At 38.4% G+C, this 21386-nt stretch overlaps 1 protein-coding gene and 2 non-coding genes across 3 annotated transcripts in view; all 3 read right to left on the bottom strand.

Annotated features, from left to right (window-relative positions):
* Nucleotides 1-496: 496 nt before the first annotated feature.
* The window catches only part of ncapd2 (non-SMC condensin I complex, subunit D2), a 28245-nt gene continuing 7355 nt past the window's right edge, over nt 497-21386 (bottom strand). The window contains exons 9-32 of the mRNA XM_017496062.3: nt 20457-20604; nt 19180-19377; nt 18966-19100; nt 13391-13478; nt 12652-12844; nt 11786-11904; nt 11439-11651; nt 10912-11086; nt 10681-10765; nt 8938-9074; nt 7360-7492; nt 7185-7260; nt 6772-6969; nt 6298-6458; nt 6086-6194; nt 5808-5931; nt 5208-5363; nt 4815-4992; nt 4552-4646; nt 4393-4473; nt 4006-4189; nt 2116-2257; nt 1198-1308; nt 497-833 (exon numbers count right to left, since the gene is read on the bottom strand). Of these exons, the coding sequence (XP_017351551.2) occupies nt 754-833; nt 1198-1308; nt 2116-2257; nt 4006-4189; nt 4393-4473; nt 4552-4646; nt 4815-4992; nt 5208-5363; nt 5808-5931; nt 6086-6194; nt 6298-6458; nt 6772-6969; nt 7185-7260; nt 7360-7492; nt 8938-9074; nt 10681-10765; nt 10912-11086; nt 11439-11651; nt 11786-11904; nt 12652-12844; nt 13391-13478; nt 18966-19100; nt 19180-19377; nt 20457-20604 (3319 nt within the window). The 3' untranslated portion in view covers nt 497-753. The remainder of the gene's footprint in view (nt 834-1197; nt 1309-2115; nt 2258-4005; nt 4190-4392; nt 4474-4551; nt 4647-4814; nt 4993-5207; nt 5364-5807; nt 5932-6085; nt 6195-6297; nt 6459-6771; nt 6970-7184; nt 7261-7359; nt 7493-8937; nt 9075-10680; nt 10766-10911; nt 11087-11438; nt 11652-11785; nt 11905-12651; nt 12845-13390; nt 13479-18965; nt 19101-19179; nt 19378-20456; nt 20605-21386) is intronic.
* LOC124629323 (small nucleolar RNA U85) lies at nt 12937-13228 on the bottom strand. Its single transcript, XR_006984289.1, has one exon. It is a non-coding gene; the product is annotated as a small nucleolar RNA U85 (small nucleolar RNA).
* On the bottom strand, nt 19502-19793 carry LOC124629322 (small nucleolar RNA U85). The gene has a single exon (XR_006984288.1). It is a non-coding gene; the product is annotated as a small nucleolar RNA U85 (small nucleolar RNA).

Raw genomic sequence — 21386 nt, 5'->3', positions numbered from 1 at the left:
TGACCCAATCTTCACATTTTATACAAACTCAGTACATATAGCGTTGGGTCTAGAAATGTGCAAGTGCAAAAACACCCTCAGCTGTCTCAATAGCCTTCTGATGTAACGACAACCTAAAACATGATAATTTGTGTTTTATACCACCAGGATTCTCAATATTCAGCATCATCTTTGTTAGTCGTCAGTTCCAATGCATGTGTACAACTTTTAATTTGAAAGTTTGATCATCTGCACAATGCACAGGCTGGGATGGCCTTTTATTACAGTTTACCTCACTGGTACTAGAGGAATCAAAATTTAAGGCTCGTTTATACTTGCTTGTGTATTTGCATTATGACACAGAAAGAAGGTTTAAGATTAAGTACAGATGGACTGACGTTCACACATTTAAAATAACTAAAATAGTTACTTAAGTTACAGTTTATAAGAATGACTGAAATGTTATTTCTGTTACATCAATCACATCAGTTGTACAGAAATCCAACAATTTCTGATATACTTTTAAGGCAATTTTTATTAAGGTAATTATTCCAAATTATGTAATAATGATGCAGCCTAGCACATATATTACAAAATCGCTATTTTAACCTGCATAGAAACATTTTATAAAAGCATGGATAAAAATTTATAGTATTAAAAAAAGAAAAAGCATGAAAGTAGTGCATACAGAATGGACAGGATAAAGAAACAGATAAAATGATAAAAACAGGGGAAAGGGAGGCAGAGACCGGGGTGATAGGAGCAAAAGGAGGGCTAGTGGCGTAGACGAGTGCGTCGGGTACGTGAAATGGGTGTGGTGACTTTTGGAGTCTCACTCTCTGCCATGACAGCATCTAGGTAAAAAAGGAACCCACAATTAAGAATGACAGTTTATTAAAAAGAAAAAGTGCTCAGGCTTTTTGGACAACATACACAAATTTGCCACGATATCTCCAAATTGTTACTTGCTGCATCAAACACATAAGCTGTATATTAATGGAACGTCATAACATATAGACTATCATGGCCAGTTGCACTTTGGAGCAAGGTCTAAGATGTTTGATTGAATATCAATATTGTGTAGAGGAAATATACAGATACACTGCCAAAACTCCATCTTTTCAACACAACAATGCTAAAGAGCATCAATCAGACGCCTAACTGCAGTACATGCGTTCCCAAATTGATAAAAACCGGTGCATGGCACTGCCATCTCACCTTCTTCCTCCTCTCCTTCATCACTGCTAAAGGTGATAATTGTTTTGGGGCGAGCACGGGAGGTTTTGGGGGTCACCAAGTCACTGTCATCCATCTTGGACTTTGCACGACCTGCAATGAGGCAAAGTGTTATTACAAACTCTAGAGATGGTTTTGTAACCTTCTCCAGCCTGATGAGAATCTTTTTCCAATGTCCTAAGAAATCTCCTTTGTTCATTCCATGATACACTTCCACAAACATGTGTAGTGAAGATCAGACTTTGATCGATCCCTGTTCTTTAAATAAAACGCTTTCACTCACTCACACCTGATTGTCATCCCATTGACTGAAAACACCTAACTAATTTTACCTTCAAATTAACTGCTAACCCTAGTTCACATACTTTTGCCAGTCACAGATATATAATATTGGATAATTTTCCTTAATAAATAAATGACGAAGTATAATATTTGTGTCTCATTTGTTTATTTGGGTTCGCTTGGTCTACTTTTAGGACCTGTGTGAGACTCTTATGTTTTAGGTCATATTTATGCAGAAATATAGTAATTTAAAAGGGTTCACATACTTTAAAGCACCACTGTATATAATTTTCTCAGATTCCTTACATGCTGTTTGACCAGTTTCTTAATACTTCATTACATTATGATGGTATTGCAACACATACCATCACGTCACATTAATTTTTTTCCCCGGATGCGCATTAAAGAAGGCATGTAATAGCCAACTCATTGACACGTACAGGTAGTATAAGCAGGTATAACCCCAGCCTTGTGCAGCATGTTTGTCAGGCATTCAGACATGTCTGATGGTACCAAGATATGAGGAAAAGCTTATGTAGATGTGTTTACAAATAAGATCAGATGCAGAGAGAGTGAGTGAGAGAAATAATTTTCAGAGACAGCAATTGGTTGTTTTACCTCGTGTTGGTCTGCGAGCATTCTTGGGCACAGGAGTGTTTTTCTGCTCCTCTAGCTGCTGCTCTCTCTCCTCATTTTCCACGTTTTCCAGACCTTTTGTATGCACTGCTGTTAATTTCTTCTCAAACTCCTCAACCTGAGCCTGTATAATCAGAGGACACATAAGCACAGAGGACAATAAGCCACATGCAGTTAAATTTTTAGCATAAGCAGAATAGCATAGATGTATCAAACCACTATATCAAAGAGACATTTTCTAGACAGTTTCAATGGTAAGGATAATTGTAAATAATGTCTAAAAAGATGCTATTTTGTCTGCCAGGGTATTTGCAGGTATCAGCACTTCAAATTTAATACTTTTTAATGCCATATTCAAGACATGTCCAAAAAATTAAGACCTGCACATCACTTCAATCAGTCTACACGATACATCAGCTATAATGGACTGTTTTCATGCATATACATCCATTTCTGGGTTTAAAGTAAACTATAGCAGGGTAAACTTCTATAGAGGAATATCAGAGACCAGAGCAAATATCCTTTGTGCATTACCATTTGCTCAAACAGATTTATAAAAAAAAAAAATAAAAAAAAAATCCAGTATTTCCTTCCCATGACTTTCCAAGAGAGGGGAAAAAAATAGAGAGATGGATTACGGCAACCAGAAGAGAACATATGTCAAATTTACCATCACTCCCTCAGCAGCTGTATTCAAAATCCCCTCACAGCAGTGTTTACAAGTTTTTTTTTGTAATTTAATGCCAGGGAATTGCAACAAGTAGTGTTATAAATGTACAGAAATGTTTGTAAAGAAGTGTGTGTGTATGTATATGTATATGTATGTGTGTATATGTATATATATATATATATATATATATATATATATAAAAACATTGCTATTTTGTAATATTAATATTGCACTGAATAATACTTCATTTTTTTTTTTATTTGGGTAGAAAAAGTTATATAAAAGTGAGTTAAGTCAGAAATATATTACTATTGTTCTAGGTTAGACCTTGTGGCTTTTATTTTGGCAGAAGACCATAGGGAAACCTCTGTTTAGTTGGTAACAGTTTTTTAAAATTCACTTCTCATTACCAATCAGGTGAAATGCTGTAAACCTCTGCCCACAAAAATGTTTGAGATTACGCTAACGTAAAATCAAACTAAATCTGGCGTGTGTTGGGTCTAAATTAGGGATGTCACGAGAACCGATACTCCGTTACCAACGGTCTTAAAACGTGACGGTACTTGTTTTCTGCACTAGAGTTGGAACCGTGTCTAATGGAGGTATCAAGGTTGTAATTCTTCCAGAATTGAAGGGGGCAGCAGATATGGGCAAGTGTTTTAGTAGGTCCACAAGTGGTGAAGAAGAACGCCTACAAGCACACAGGAAAAACTACAGAAGATAGCAATATACAATAGCACTTGTAGCCTCCACTGTTTTATAACCTGCCTGCTAGACAGTTTTTAATTAATTTTTTAAAATTATTTTATACCACACCGGTATCTACTAGATTTTTGGTATCGTGACATCCTTAGTCTAAATGCATATTTTATATATATATATATATATATATATATATATATATATATATATATATATATATATATATATATATATATATATATATATATAAACACACATACATACACACACACACACACACACACACACACACACACACACACACATATATATATATAATATATACATACACATACATACATATATACACACACACACAGTTTTTAAAAAAAGCTATTAATTTCAAGTGAAACAATTGCTGTATGACTGTTTTAAATACTCCAGTAATAATAAACAATGAGTGGGTCTCACGGAGAAAAAAGTGTGAATGTGCCTACATCAATGTGTGGAGTCTACCGTACCTTAAACTGGGGCTTAGCTCTGCGGCGGAGTTTGGCCAAGATGGAGAGCAGAGGTTGGTAAACTGCATCCTCTGTTAGTTTATCACTGTAACACTCCCAGCACTCCTGCAACTTTTTAAAGCCTCGCTCACACATGGAGAGCAGTGACAGAGATACAGCTACATCTGCCCACTGTCGCTCTGTCCTGGAAAAAAAATCAGACATATTGACAAGTGTTTATACTTTCTATCTTTAGTAAACCACTGAAGCAAAGCAACACAGCTTCTAGCTGATTCACATTTCATCCTTACTCTTATGAATTATGAAACCTATGCACATGTATTCTTTGTTGTGGATAATATGAATCATTTATACTTGAATGAAAAACTAGTTATTTTAACTACTCACTTTGCAGTTCTGAAACGTTGACAGAGCTTCTCCACCAAACTCTCTGTCTGCCTCTCCTTAGTTATGTAGGAAAAGAGTTGCCTATGAGAAAGAGAAAGCAGTTTATCAATTACATATTTACAAATATATTAACCAAATAACAAATGAAAATGTATTTACTTCATAATAGTGCTGAAGTCCTCCTCTTTCATCCCCCTCTCTGGATCTGACAGTCTGCTTATAATGTCTGGCAGTAGATTATAGATAGCATTATCCTGAAAAATAATGATTAAACACAGAAAGAAATAAAGAATACATCAAGAACTTACTCATTCATATACCAAGATTCAAATGTACACAAAGCAACAACAAACCAGCCCTGTAGTAAAAGTATTTCTTAAATCATATAAAATTGCCTAGCTATATTAGACTAATAAGTCTACCTTTGCAGCGAGCTCATTGAAGAAGTTGACTGCAAGGTTGGCGATATGTGGCTCAGGGTCAAGCAGGAGTGCAGCAACCTCGCTGACCTGACCTTTCACCTTCATCACATCCTTTAGCACCAACTGGGTCAGAACTGTGATGGCCGTCAGGCGCACGGATACATTTTCGTCACACAGCCTTCACAGACACATCCAATATAGAATGATAGTTTGTTTCACAATTAGTTATGTAGGTCACAAAACATCTTGCTGTGCAGTGAGCTAAGCTGGATAAAGTTTAGCAGGGGGCAGATTGGAATTTAAATTAAACTTATCATCAAATTAATATATTACATTATCAGTTAGCAGGATACAGGTATGCATGCACATCCGTTATTAAGCAAGTTGTCATACCTGGCGTACAAATTGGGGGTCCAGGGTTCCAGAATGTTGGGGAAGCGAACAGTAAGGTCTCCAAGGGCAATGATAGCATTTGCTCTGACAACTGGGAGAGGCGATTTCTCCAACACGGTGAAGAGTAAACGGATATTATCCTTACACACTGCAGGACTGAGTTGGTGTAGAAACACAAGAGAAAGCTGAGCTAAGATTATATGGAATTAAAACTAATCATATACACAATCAGGAATTTTTACTTCCACATTAAAACAATGATTGCAAAGGCTAGACTCTGACTTTTTCTTCACTTCACTGTTCTGTTAATTAGTTACACAAGGACATTAAACAAGGTTATACTTTCAGGACCAGTCAAAATGATTAAAATGTGTGAAACATCTAGCAACCACTTCCATTACAATGCTAGTAAATTTTCCTCTTTATGAAAGAGGGCAGAAGTTAATTTAAATAACAAATACAAACTCAAACCATGCCCCTCAACACTGCATTTATATCAATTTATATTTATTGCAGATTTGCTAATGATTACAATTACGGCAATTCAGTCTGTTAAAGGTATAGTTATAAAAGTTTAATACAATATAGTTTTTGATTTACCTGATCATCATGAACTGGGAGAGGGCGAGGCAGGCAGCAGTGGTGAGTTGGGTATGGGAATATCGGCCAGGTGAACTGCACACCTTCACCAGCAAAGGCAGAAACACACTGAGCATGTTCCCTTCTGTACACACAAAAGCAAAAACAGTGAAATTTAACATAAATGACTTTAATAGATTAATAAACAATGTAATCAGATTACCACCATAGCCAAGATGAAATTGAAACTTTTGATTTCATGAACTAGCCAAATAAATAAAGCGGAAGGTAGCTCTCACCGGCTAAAAGTTCTGTTTCACAGATTTTACGTATGAATTCTGCCTCTGTGTCCTCTGCTGAGGCACCAGTCAAGCCAAGCTCTTCCTCCACACAGCTGTCATTGGCTTCCTGCCGAATAGGATGCAAATTATATGTTAGAAAACAGGATCAGAAATATGTCAAGAATCAGCATCATCCCTTTGTGTAGAACTGTCCCCATCTTGACACAGACCTTGTTCTTGTTGACAGGCCCTTTCTCCTTCTCCTCTTTCTCTTCCTTCTCTCCTCTCCGCCGCCGGAGCTCAGCACTCACACTTCTCTCCAGGTGAGACACCTGCCAGAACGCCACGAATCCACACAGAGAGAGTAGCTGTGCCAGACTCGCACAGTTTACTGCATACAGAGTATAAAATTGAGACCCAAAGTTAAAGGGTGGCATAACAGATTGAATTTGCAAAGAACAATGAGCTTGAGATTTTTCCCTGTTGAGAGATTACTGCTTGTACTCTTCTAAAACCTTGAAAGCTACACTCATTAAACTCATCTGCTCTTGAAGATTTTGGATAGAGAGATTAGGATAAGCAAACTGTGGGACAGTAAGCCAACAGGAACAGGATTAAAACTGATACAAAACCAATAGTTTCACACTCAAACATAGTGGAAATGTATTATGCTCAACAGAGGATCCTCCACATTTCCACTGTACCTTTCTGCTCCTGGGAATCCTGGGAGCCTTCTGACATTTGTGACTGCTCCCCACTTTCTGTAATCTGCTCCAGCAGGAGGTGAGCCGAGCGTTGGAGGAGGCGAGCACATAGCTGATCGGGCGACTCGGCGAGGAAGTAGACGAGGCGGACGGCCTGCTCCATGAAAGGCTGCCAGTGGGGGTCGGTCGATATCACTCCTATGTAGGGGACAGGGTGATAGTCATTGCCTGGTGTTTATAATTATATGAATATTAATGGAATTGATGGAAGTATTTTGATTTCTCTGTTTCTTTTACGTGGGGTTCTTTTCTTTCAGTTACTATGGGTGGTTTGGTAACCATAAAGAGTCTCTAGCATTAGGTATTTACACTTTGTGCATTAGAGAGCAACTAGAAAATATACAGGTGTGTACCATCAGCAACAGCCTGGGTTAGACAGCTGAAGAGATGGTGGTCCATCGGTAGCCTGAATGCCACTCCTTTAGATTGCTACAACAGAAAAGTTAGCTATGAAAAACTGTGTCAGTTCTTGCATGCTCAAAGATGTGTGAATGTTTAGTGGTATATGACTACCGTATGTTAACATACCCGTATGTGGTCAGTTATGTTGGTGATGGTGTTAACAGTGTCTCTGGCCAGCAAGTAATCTTCAGTCACCTTTTCTCCCAATGCAACAGAGCAGAGGGTGTCCAGATTACCAAGTACAACTTCCCTCTCAGCTCTACACACACACACACACACACACACACACACACACGAAAAGTCTAAGGGCCCAGTTTTGCTATAATTATGGGACAATGAAAAGTGAGACAGAATATGAAATCCCCTTGAGTTTACCTGAGACAAATTCAAGCACTGATTAGCAGTCACCTAATCCCTAGTCCTAGTCCCATTAATCCCCTCTTCAGGAAATGAAATGCATGCTCAAACATAACCATCATATGTTTTGCATCATGAGCAGATCCTTTCTTTCTCCACACTCTGGCCTTTACATCACTTTGGTAGAGGTTAATCTCAGTTCCAGGACTTTTGTGGCTCATCTCTGTATTTCTTTGCAAATTGTAATCTGGCTTTTTGATTCTTACTGCTGCTGAGTGGTTTGCATCTTGTGGTACGGCCTTTGTGTTTCCGCTCTCTGAGACTTCTTCAAATGTCCTGGGATACCTTCACCCCTGCCCTGAGTAGGCCTGTCACTATAACTAATTTTAGTGGAGGATATGTTGTCTCAGTAATAATTGCAATAAACAATACTATCATTTTAAGACCATTTTATGTCACCGATATAATAATATAATAGTATCGTATTTGTCTTCTGATGAAAATACCCTTTAAATTTAGTCAACATTTCATCATGTCTTATTAATTTTAGTCAATTTTACTTAGACTAAAATGGTACTGAATATTAATAAATGTCATTAGTTGATGAGAAAATGCAAAAATTAAACCAAATATTCACACATTTTACATATTGGCTTGGATAGCTATAAAAACTTGTGAAAACCGCCTTTTTTTGTGAAAAGCTGATCTCCTGAAATAATATTACAATGAGAACATCACTGTAATACATTAGTTACGCTGTCAACTAACGTTTTAGTACGTTGTTGATAGCGTATTCACGAGTTACCATATTACCTATCCTCTTAAGATCAATTTCCCTTGTGCATTCGTGTCATGTGAAAAAATAAGTACACCCCATGGAAATATATACTATACATATTTATTTTTTTTTGACAGGCAAACATTTGATCCTCTTAGAAACAGTGCCTATTAATAAAGGTGATACACTATCAAATGACGCATGTTAATCAGTGAAGCTTTTCATATGCACCATTTCTGAAAGGATTTATTTTTGTTGCTCTGGTCTGCAGTCAATGTAAAATATCTTTGATAAAGTTGAAAATATTTTAATCATAACTAGTCAAACATGCATTTATCATGTCATGGTAGCTCACTTCTGTCAAACCCCTGTCTGCAGGATAGGGCAGGACTGGTCAGAAGTGTCTACCTGAGTAGGCGGGACTGCTCAGAATTTCTTCTGGAGTGGTTGTGACTTGGATTAAAAACTGTATTCTAGATGCACCAAAAATTGAAGTATGAAGGTATAAATGTTTAAACAAATTAAGCTAACGTACTGTGTGTCTTATCACAATAAGATTTGTGTCTCACCGTGCGGCCATGCCGAGCAGCAGTACTGCAGCTCTCCTGCGCAGTGCTGAGGTCTCCCTCTTTCCTGAGAATCGTTCCCACAGCACCTGCACCACAGATGCCTGCAGAGCACTCTCAGTGCTGAAAAACTCCTGCACCTGGAAACACAGAGACTTTGAGCATGATTTGCTCTCTAAAATATACTCTGAATAAATTACTTGGTTGGAATACCATGGTTTTATGCCATCAGTCGTAGTATTTGATTAAACGTCACTGAGTTTTATTTCTTCTCCTTATTAACACTCATGCATTAGACTTTTATTCAGGTTTTAAGGAATACACCAGCATTTTTCAAAATTAACACCACTTGTACTGTATAGGTGGTTAACGCAGTGAATAAGTTTTCTGTTCCTTTATTAATTCAGGGAAAATGACTTCTTCAAAACTCACAATATACTTAATTTATAAAGGTCTAAGAGCACTTGCTGAGGTATTGTTACAATTGCAGTCTAAGAACACTTGTTGAGTCAGTTAAAAAAAAAAAAGTGAAATATTTTCGGCTTTCATAAATTCTTCAGTCAAATAAATTTGGAAATTAAGCTTTAAATCTGTATATCCTTCCTTCCGTGATGAACCTACTTTTTCAGATGGACAAAGTTATGCATTACTCATCAACTCATTAAAACTCAACCAGTTTCCCTCTTATCTTTCACACTTAATACAGGGTTATGTTTGTTGTTGAAGTGAAAATGGCTTTGATTTAGCATTATATAGTAGAGATGGAAACTCGAGTCCGTGTTGTGGACTCGAGTTGCACTTAAGTCGCCATTAAAATAAATAAATAAATAAATAAATAAGAATTAAAGAACACAGTGCCTTTTGAGTTGTTTCAAGCCTGCCTCCAGCTTCCTCATTCCCCATCTGAATCTGGGAAAGTGTTACACTAAGGTTTTAGTTATTTTTTTCTCATGTTTCTCCGATAATATCTCAGTTAGTTATAAAGTGAAATAGACTGAAAATATCAGTTGCATCGCAGAGGAAGCAATCGTCCCCAAGGGGGGTTGGCCAAATCTGTCATTCATCCAATAGCTGTGAAGAAAGTATTGAAACGTGTCATCAATTGCTGTCAGCTTTCACTCAAACTGGACACACATCAGGTCAAGCCATAGAATCCTCTTTGTCCCACGTTAATTTTTTTATGCAGTAATGTTTCTCTTTGTTGCATTGCTTGATACAAAAGACAAATATAAATGGCCAGAGTGCACATGTTTCTTATTCATTTAGATGGACATTAAAATGGTAGACCTTTGGGTGTCTGAAAGCGACTATTATTGAGCGCCACAACTTTTAGCCCTCCAAAGCTTTCACAGTGGATGGTAAAGTGAAAGAACTATTGCTAAAAACAGAACAAAGAGTTGAGACTTGACTTGGACCTCAGGGACTGTTATATAGTCAAAATGACCTAAGGCATTATCAGGGCACAATGTCAGCGGGTTTGCTCATGTTGAGGTGCTAATCCTTGGTAATCACCCACATGCTAGAGATGCAGATGCTCGATTTGACTAAACTTCTTATAGTACTCTTATAAAATGTTCAGATTGTCTGAACTGGATTAGAACTAGAAAGCATGGACCTATACAGAACAGTCAGAAGTTAATCACACATAGACCATCTTTAAAAAATAAAAATGATATACATGTATGTATGTTTGTTTGTATGTGTGTGTGCACGCACATGTGGTGAGCAAATAATTCAGTTACTCACTATCTCCTCTAAACACTGAATGGTTCCCAGTGAGGCATCAACCATCAACTCAGACAGACTGTCCACAAGAGTCTGGGCCTTGGTTCTGTCCAGAAATAGAGACAAGAGTGAGAACAGAGGACAGGATTTCTATTTATTCTCGCTTATACCAGCGATGTTGTGTGATTCGTTAAATGGGTTTAATCATGCACACCCTGCAAACAAGAGAGACAAACACACAATCACACACACCTGGTGCTGTCTCCCTGAGGGTTGAGGTAGAGGCGTTTGTATGCCTGTACAACAGCATCTTTGACTGCAGCATCGGAGGACCAGACAAGCGGCAGCATCTTCCTCACCCCACACACAGAGTCTGCCACACTGAACTCGCATGCAGTCACACAGAACTGTACTGCCTCCTGAACCACTGAGGGCGTGCGAAACAACTATTTTACTAATAAAAAGTGAAATGGTACAGATACTACTTGTAAAGATTGACAAACACAAAACATTGTCCAGAAAATTCAGCAAATCCAGTGTTGAACACGTCATTCTAAAGTACATGATGGCCATCTAACTGAAAACTCAAAAAAGAAATACTTCTTGCATAATGACTGGACACCATCAATAGCTATACTAAAGAACACTTCTTGGAATAAATTATTAGAGATGTACAATATACACATGGTAGCACTCCACTAAAGAACATGCTTTTGATTCTTAGATATATAAATAACTAATCATCTGTACTAGTTTTACAATAAATATACAAATCTTACCTGTAGTGGTTTTCCAGTACAGCATGTTGTTAATGATTGCTATGGCTCTCTCAACTTGTAGGGCAAAGCTCTCTGTGTCTTTCAGGTACTGAACCAGCATCTCCTGCTTCTTCAGCTCACTCTCCTTCTCATCACCCTCTTCATCTCTTTCTTTCTGTGGTGTGGGGGGCTGATCCCTCACTCCAATATCTGAAGTCTGTTCCTCCTCAGGGCCTGTAAGCGATGAGAAATTCAGACTGAGCTGCAGAGTTATATTTGTGCAAACTGAAAATCAACATCAAATAGAATATTAACAAAACTGAATTTGAACTCTTAACATCCAAGTCCAAAGGCAGCAACATGCTTACCTTTAAAGAGTGAAGCCAGTGTGCTGATGAGTGTGTCTGCATTCATATTGGACAGAGCAGAGAAGAATGGAGACTGTGGGTAGAGACTGTGGGCTTGCACACACAGCCGCACCGCTTGTCTATACGCACACAAACGCACAAAAGAAAAGAAAATCAGTCCAAATTTCATGTACTTTAACATACACAAGGCCAGCGAGTTCTGAAATAAAAAATAATTTATATATATAATTATTTTTTTTATCTAAAATAAAAACTAGAAAAGCCTGCATATAAATTTATAAAGGAAGTAGAAACGTAAAGTTCTTAAGGTCAGTCTTTACTCACGCAACGCACCCATCTCAAATTACTTTGCGATTTTTTTTGTAAATACATTTTTAACGTTCTGACTGACCAATAAGAATCAAGGTAGTTTAGGAATGATTCTGTATCTTCAAAAACAAAAAAAAAAAAAGAAAAAAAAAAAAAAAAAAGAAGAACATAGCTTACTTTTTAAGAGGAGGCCTGGACATAATTGTGCAGCTTGATTATTTTATTAGCAAGAGAAATTAAATGTGCCATAGGTTTAGTGTAAATGTAAATTTAGTGTATGTAGTCAGAAATTCAGACTGCTTTACACATCAACACACTTTTCCATGGCAACTTGTCTAAAAGAAAAAAGGATTTGCTTATGCTTTTGTCTACAGACAGAGACACACAATCCAAACAAAGAATGGTTTTGAAGCCTCTGTGGTGTTAATCTTGATTCTTATGTGTCAAAACAGAAGTACAAATTATTTCAAATGTGCAACTATAAACCACATTAATATTTTATAATCACTTTAAAAGTGCAAAAATATTGTCCAACTATTTTGATTCCTTTCTGTTACCTGTATTTGTTGTGTCTGAGGTACTGAGCAATTTGGACAGCAGTGTCTCTGTCAGTGCTGCCATGTTCACCTTCTTTCTCCTCATCCTCTTCCTCCCACTCCGAGTCACTGCTAGCTTCCAGATGAGCTCTGACCGTGTGCGAGACCTCTGGCTCCATTGCAGCCCAAAGATCAGACGCTGAGATTACTGGAACTGAGACACAAACAGAATGAAATGAAACTGACATGTATTACTAAAGAAGGCAGACCAAAATCATGGCAAATCAAGTTTAAGAGTTAAATCAACACCCTCAGATTACCAAAGATGCAGTTCATAGGCTACTGGATACAGCAGAGCTGAGATTCTATCAGAGTTCACACACATGCCTAGTATACACATTGTCTGCCACTTCACTCTCTCTCTCTAGCATTACTCTAGAGAAGAGTACGAGTGGAGGGACTCAGTTACTGTAGGCTGGCCTTTATAACAGAGCAGCAAATCTCCACTGCCCTGTCAAGATTGCCAGACATTAGGAACACAGAAGAACTCAGAATCGCATCCAGTAAGCTCACATTCGCCTTGGTATCATCACTGGGCAATCTCAACGTAAAGGAAACACTATGTTTATTCACTGTTTTTTGTAGTCCACAAAATAGCATTATCAGTAAGAATATCAATATCATAATGTGTCTTAAACTATTATTTATACATCTCATCAACAAGCATAAATAAAGAATGAGCAAACACAGAAGCATATACCTGGTGCATTCTCCCTCATGTTCTCCTTCATCTCTTTGAGCTTGGCCATCTCTTTTTCCAGAGGTTTCTTTAAGTCCACACTGCTCAGCTGAACAAATGAGAAACAACAAGACATTATTAATTAAGCTTGTTGTAACTAACAATTTGTGGATTTATTTGTGGGACCTACAACTAGAGGTGCTTGACGTATCGGACGTTTGATACCTTTTCAATCACGGTGGATTCTATATTACATTCTTTTGATGCAGCATGTAAATAGGCCAACTCTAATCTGAATACATGACTCAGTGTCCAGACAACAGAGCACCTTTTACATATACAGTGGTTTCACTTCAGAAGCCGACCAGGCCAAAATAATCAAAAACACCGTCTAACTGAGCAGAAAGAAAACTAACTAAACTACAAGAAAAGCAAACAAAAATACAACATCTTCCCTCACTCCCTAGCGAACCCAAAACCAGGAGAATCAACATAAATGGCGGACTTCCTACTAACCACTCTTAACCGTGCACTATTTACAGAGGTAACTAGTAGTGTGTTAATTAACAAAATAATACACACACACACACACGTGTACCACTCGAATCGTAACGGGGCAGAGCATAAACAAAGTCAAACCAGGCATAAGGTCATACACAGGCGGAATTGTCATACACTTCTCATCACACACAAAACAATGGAAATGATCTGCCCTGGGATGGAGACTGACGAGGCTTAAGTATACTTCCTGAAATGCACAGCCAACCAATCCTCTCACACAAGGCCGGAGCAGGCGTGGACAAGATGCGATCATCCACTAGCAAGCCGGAACATGACACATGCAGTAGGCGGGGCCTAGAGAAGGGGGAGGAGACATCCCATCCCACCACCGGCATAGACACACAAATGGCACATAGAGCAAACAGAAATACATTGGAGAACGTAACACCCCCTCCCTTAAGAGTGAATGTCAGGTTCACAACGGTCATTAAAATAACACTGAGATAGTGAGTCAGCCACAACATTTTTAGACCCTTCCTTATGCTGAATGGTTACGTTAAAACTTTGCACAATCAAGGACCATAAGCCACTGGTTGCTGTTTGACATATGATGTAAAAACACTAGGGGGTTGTGGTCTGTAAAAACAGTAACAGGGTCAGAGCTAGAACCAATATAAACTTAATGCTGGAGGGCAAGCAAAAGGGCAAGGGCCTCCTTCTCAATAGTGCTGTAGTTCAACTGATGACGGTTAAACTTATGAGAAAAGAAGCTAACTGGGTGATCTATGCCCTGAGCATCTTCCTGAATCAAGACAGCACCGGCACCCGTACCACTGGCGTCAACATCAAGTTTGAAGGGCTTCACAAAACACGGAGCAGAAAGAACAGGTAGGTGCACTACATAACATCTTAACAGCCTCAAAAGCAGCCTTACAGCTAGAAGACCACACAAAAGAAACAGATACGGACGAGATTTTTGAGAGGCAACACAACATCTGAAAAATTATTACAAAAACTCCTATAGTACCCAGCCATCCCAAGAAAGCGTCGAAGTTCTCTTTTAGTCTTGGGCGCAGGAAAAGTGGCAATGGACGTAACTTTAGCATCCAGTGGGCGAACAGTACCATGTCCAACCTGTTTACCAAGGTAAGACAGTGGCATGACCAAACTCACATTTTGTGAGGTTCAGAGTGAGAGAGGCTGTCTGGAGGTGAGCAAACACACGGGCTAAGACACAAATATGACTATCCCAGGTGTCTGTAAAAATGACCACATCGTCGAGGTAGGCTTCACAATTCTCTACATCTCCCAATACCTGTGCCATTAGCCGCTGAAATGTAGCTGGAGCATTTTTTAGACCAAAAGCCATGACCATATATTGGAGGAACCTGTCTGGTGTAGAAGGCCCAGTTTTGTGACAAACTATGAATTTTCGATTCAGTCAACACAATCTTCCATTCTTGGGAGGGAAAACGAGTCCGCTTTAGTTAAAGCATTGACTTTTCTATAATCTGTGTAGAACATATAGCTTTTGTCAGGCTTTGGAACTAGCAGGCAGGGCGAGGACCAGGGACTACAGCTAGGCACAGCAAGACCATTCTCAAGCAGGACCAAATCTTTTAACTGATCTAAAGTAACGACCTTATTTGCGGTGCACCACTTATCAAATAAAGCAGACTTTTCACACGCGAACTCAACATATGTTTGGCTGGCAGATTAGGCATGCTTTCGAAACTTCTCCCGATAAGCTTCAGGGACAAGTTCATACGCCCATAACACAGCTGATTTAACTGTTTCATAATTCAAGCTTTGTTCCAACGTTAGAGCAGAACATACTTCTTGAGCTTTCCACAAACTTGCACTGTAGCAATAAAGACAAAGAATAAAAGTGTTTCCAAGCCACTCCAAAGTGGCAGCAATGTGCTCAAACACAGGGAAATAGGTGTCCACCTCACTTTCCCTAAACATAGGAACTAACGCAATGTGTTTACTAACATCAAAACCAGCAAGCTCTAGCACAGGCGATGACTGATGAACAGGTACAGGGAGCGCAGGTACAGGAGACGTACGTGCACCGGGAGCTAGCCTATTTTGCAGTGCCAACTCTAACTCCAGCTCCTTCAGCTTTATCTCCTTTTTGACTTATAGCTCCAGTGTTTGGAACTGTAGTAGCTGAGCTTGATACTGCTGATGACTTAACTCAAGGTCAAGTTTCTTTAGTTGCAGCACGAGCATGGGTTCCTCTAATGGAGAGTCTACTACCGCGGGATCTATGCATGTTGGTTCCTCGGGCTTGGCCCCAGCCTCCGCTGTAGCCAAATCCTCAGAACCACTGACCGATGATGCAACACCCGCCTCGGTAGGCTCAAGCATTTTTGAGGTCTCGCTTAGTGGCGCTCCGTGCAACCGATACACTGTAAAAAAATCCGCAAGGAGCAACGGATCATCCTTACGGCATCGCTCAAACTGCTCTAATGGGGGACAAATGGCAAACTGACCCAGGTTAAATTTAGTAGCATTATTGGTTAGTTTGTCTGGGCACGGTACATTTACTCATTATGTTGCTTCGGAGAGTAAATACTAAAGTTGTGTCCCAAATTACGTACTAAACACTTACACTATGCACTCTACGGTCTAGTGCAGTGTTTCCGTGGACCCCTAGTGGTCAGTGGTGTAATTGCAGGGGGTCCGTAGGAAATTTTAAAAGGTTTAAATAATATTCTATATATTTTTTGTTCAATGGATCAAAATATATTCCAATGAGATGTTTTAAATTAATCAATTTGGTTATTCACGTGCATTCATAAATATCACTTTAGCTGAGCTGACGATCGTTCATTGATGGATTTATTTAAAATTTATTAATAAATGAAATGATAATTTGCAAAAACCTATGAGCAGTAGACAAGTTCAAGTGTTGCATTGACATAAAATAAGCAAAAGATAATTCAGAGAGTCAAATTCAATGTCACACCAACAATAAAATGTAATTGAACCTGGTATTTGTACCAATGGTATTTGAACCAGTCCGTGGGGAATGACAGGTTCTACCAATCAACCAGGGATTGCTAGGACTGTAGAATTCTGTGCATCCATAAAAAGTAATGCATAAATACTATCTATCTATCTTTCTTTCTCTTGTGTGTGTGTGTGTGTGTATATATATATATATTTAAATCATGGAATTACACTAAAGTCCTGCATGAATAATATATATTCTGGTGTGTGTATTGGGTTTTTTTCAGTCTTATGTAATTGGACAAGCAGTTGTGTAAAGTCTTAAGTTTAGTCTTAAGTTTATATTTGTTACACTCAGTCTGTGGATTTAATTTTAAATAAATTTATGAAAAAAAAAGGTACTGGAAGTTTATCCCACCCCTACCCACCCCAACTGATTAATAAAAAAAAAATAATCGTCAAACTAATCGATTATGAAAATAATCGTTAGTAGCAGCCCTAAAAAGAACCCAATACACACAGATACACACCAGAATACATTATTAATTTAGTACCGTCGTTTAATTCAGTGCTTTTTGTGCATTCATAAAAAAAGGCATACTTATACATAAACTAAAAATTAAAAATATATTTTATATTATACACACACACACACACACACACTATTTATTTTATATACACACATATATAATGTAAATAATTTTATATATATATATATATATATATATATATATATATATATATATATATATATATATATATATATATATATATAAATTATGCATTACTTTTTATGGATGCACAAAAAGCACCAAATTAAACTACAGTCCTACATTAATAATAAAAGCTCTCTTTCACTGGACCTTGTAGTTTCTGTTACTCACTGCTTTTAGGCATATTGTTTTACTTATGTTTACTTTTGATCATAATGTTTTAATTAGACATTACAGATCTTACTCGCGCTCCAACTGTGTATCAGTGCGTTTACATCGCATGTGAGAAGCAACACGGCCTCGTTACTAAAAGATCACTTCCGTTATAATAAACGACAGAAGTTACACTGCAAGCGCGCAAATACACCATATAAAGACAAGAAACTGGAATTAAACTAAACCTTTTAAGCAGCTTGCACCAGTTTCCCCTGCCCCTTACACACAATGGAGCATTTCGGATATAAACATAAGTGTCCTCGTGCATCATGGTTTGATCTTCGTGGTGTTTAATATAAAATGCTCGCCTGCCTTAGAGGACTTTCTTCCTGAGTCACGTGAAGATTTCTCCTCTGTCTGATGGTGACTGGGGTCATGTTGGGAATAAAAGGTAACGGTGACAGACAGTAAACTGAAGAAAGTCATTGTCTCTCGGTTTCTGCAAAAGCTAGCGGCATTGCAATACGTGCGTATGACGTCACGTGCTGTTGACTAGGAAGCGGCTTATACTTCCAGTTAGTAAAAAAACGCTAGAGTTCTATTTGAGACAACATCACCTTTCTAAAGTTCATACACTAGATGGTTGAGTACATAGTGCACAGTGTAAGTGTATAATACATAATTTGAGACACAACTTTAGAATTTACTCTCCGATGCGTGTTTTCGGAAGAGAAGTAACATAAGGAGTAAATGTACCCCGTGCCGTGCACAGACCAACTGTTCCATAATGAGATTCATTGACAATGATTTTCATAATCAATTATTATCGATAAGTTGTTGCAGCTCTAGTTAAGTACATGTATTTCTTGAAGCGACCATTATAACTCTTACTAAATTTGAGTGTTCAGTATGCGCGTTTTCCCCTATTTTGTATCATTATTGGTAAGGAGAATCACACAACATGGTATTGAAGGCAAAATTTTGGTGGCAGGGGCCACACAATCAAACGGCATAATCACAATCATTGTGCCAAGATTATGTGCAAAATGTGTAAAGCAGAAAGCACCCTTAAAAGGAGCCACCCACTCTCCACAATTCCTCAGCTGCACTGAAAGTAACCAAACATTTAAAAACAAAAACAAAACCTTTGTGGTTTTGTTCTAAGGTGACAACTGTATTTTAAAATCGCTACTTCTGTGTCTCATTTATATAAATATACAACCCAAGACTAAAGCAGACAATATATAAGGCAGGTTACTAGAGTTTACCTTGCAGCTGTAGGGATTATGGGCGATGAAAGCAGCCACAAGTTGGATGGCACTCTTACACACATGCACTGATTTATCACCAAGACGACCAACAGCCAATTCCATCACTTCAGTGTATCTACATAATGGCAAAGCCTGAGGAAGAGAAGAATTATTCTTCTGTTGTTTCCAAAATACAAACTGTGATTTCTTTTTTTATTACATACACACTTACCTTGCTGTTGACAATGCGGGTGTACACTTGAAGCACTCGAGCTCTGACGTGTGAATGTGTGTCATGGATGTGTTCCTGGAGGGTGTCGAGGAAACGGTCTCGATCTGCTCGACCAGAATCATCTAATTTATCACCACTTAACACACGTACCAGCACCTCCCCCAACACCTCACACACTGCCACACGCATACTGGAACTCTGAGACACAGAGGCATCATAAATAAGGAACATCATCTTTAAAGCAACATTCACACTTTGTACTGTTTGGGGAATTCCAGCCCTAATAAGGTCCATGACTGTGGAGACAAACTCACTCAAAGTTCACCCTCAGATTACCAAAGATGCATATCAGAGCCTACTGAATAAAGCAATATGCTGAGAATCTACCTGCATCCACACACACACACACACACACTGTCAGCACCCTCCACACAGGCTCTGACTACTTCTTTTAGAGAAGAGCGCAAGTGAAGGGACTTGGTTACTGTAGGCTGGCCCTTACAACAAAGCAGTAAATCTCCACTGCCCTGTCAAGATTACCAGCCAATAGGAACACAGGAGAATTCAGACTCGCAATCAGAGAGCTCACATTCGCCTTGGTATCATCACTGGGCAATCTCAATGTAGGCAAAGACTGTATACTTGTTCTCATGCATGTACCTCACTGTTTTGTTTGTAGCCCTCAACACAGCATTGTCCATAAGTAATATCTTTACAAATATCTTCATCTACGATATGCATTCTCTCACATAAATAAACTACATGGCCAAAAGTTTATGAAAACCTGACCATCACATATGTGCTTCTTGAATAACCCATTTCAAAACCTTGGCCATTAATATGGAGTTGGTCCCCCCAATTCATGTTATAAAAGCCTCAACTTTTCCAGTAAGGCTTTACACTAAATTTTCAATTGTGGCTGTGGGGATTTATTCCCATTCATTCAGCCACAAGACCATTACTGTGGTCGGGTACAGAAATTCCACGTCCAGACAAACATCAGGAATAAGAAAACATCATCACTTAATACTTATAAAAAAAATTATCAAAATATTTTTAAAAAATGAGAATGTGTGGTTGTTTTTTTTTTTTTTGCTTAAGAAAGCAACCTCTTCTTTGATGGTTTAAACTATTCAACAGTACAAGTGTAGTGCTTCCACAAATGCTCATTCTGTGACAACAAAATTAGGAGCTCATTAAGATCACATTGCACTCAAATAGTAATAAGATTAAGGGGCTAAAAGTGACTGCCCTAGTGTGCGTGCGTGAGTGAGTACCTCTCCATCCAGGTGTGTGAGAAGCACACTGATATTAGGAATCATGGTTTCAGGAATCAGGGTACTGAGTTCAGACAAAAAGCTCGAGAAGGCCTTCACACCTGATCCCTCTCTAGCCAATTCATCATTGGACTTCTGCCCAATCTCTCTGAAACAAACAAAATGCACAGTCATTTCATCATTCATTTCAAACAAAGCGAGGAAACCCCTCGAATTTGGCGAAGCACCTAAAAGTTTGTTTGAGGCAGCTGGCATTGTGGCCGTGAAACCAGCTAACGTTATGCTTCATGTAATGTTTGTAATAGCCAGTTATTTGTTAACGACACTAACACACTGCAAGGTTATAAACTACCTCCTAATGGGCCACCATGCATGGCCATGTTTCTCATGCTTGTTTAATGAACAATTATTGCACATGCACCTGTGGAACAGTCCTTAAGGCACTAATAGTTTACAGGCAGTAAGCAATTATGGTCAGTTACAATAACTTAGGACACTAAAGAGACCTTTCTACTGACTTTCTACAGGGTTCCTGCTCACCTGCGTGAATATGCCTTAGGCCTGCTGCAGGGGGACATGAGGACTGTAATGTAAGCTGTCTAAGACAGTGCTACAGGGAGACAGGAAGGACAGCTGAATGTCCTTGCACTGGAAAATTACATGTAACCATGTGCCTGCCATGTAACCATGTGTGTTATATTGTGGCACATTAACGCAACTCAAAAAAAAAAAAAAAAAAAAAAAAAAAGAAAAAAAAAAAAAAAACACTAAACTTCAACTGTGCTCCTAAATTTTTGCAATCTCCTAAAAGAAATTGTCTTGCCTCTCCACCTGTAAACACTGTTATTGCCTTTTCTGCACACACCTGAATTGTTTTCATTTAGTTGCATATTATTATATTTGATACATATTTTCATTTGGTTGATAGCA

The sequence above is a fragment of the Ictalurus punctatus genome, chromosome 20 (genome assembly GCF_001660625.3).
Source record: "Ictalurus punctatus breed USDA103 chromosome 20, Coco_2.0, whole genome shotgun sequence".
Lineage (NCBI taxonomy): Eukaryota > Metazoa > Chordata > Actinopteri > Siluriformes > Ictaluridae > Ictalurus > Ictalurus punctatus.
This window is presented reverse-complemented; position numbering and strand designations above follow the sequence as displayed.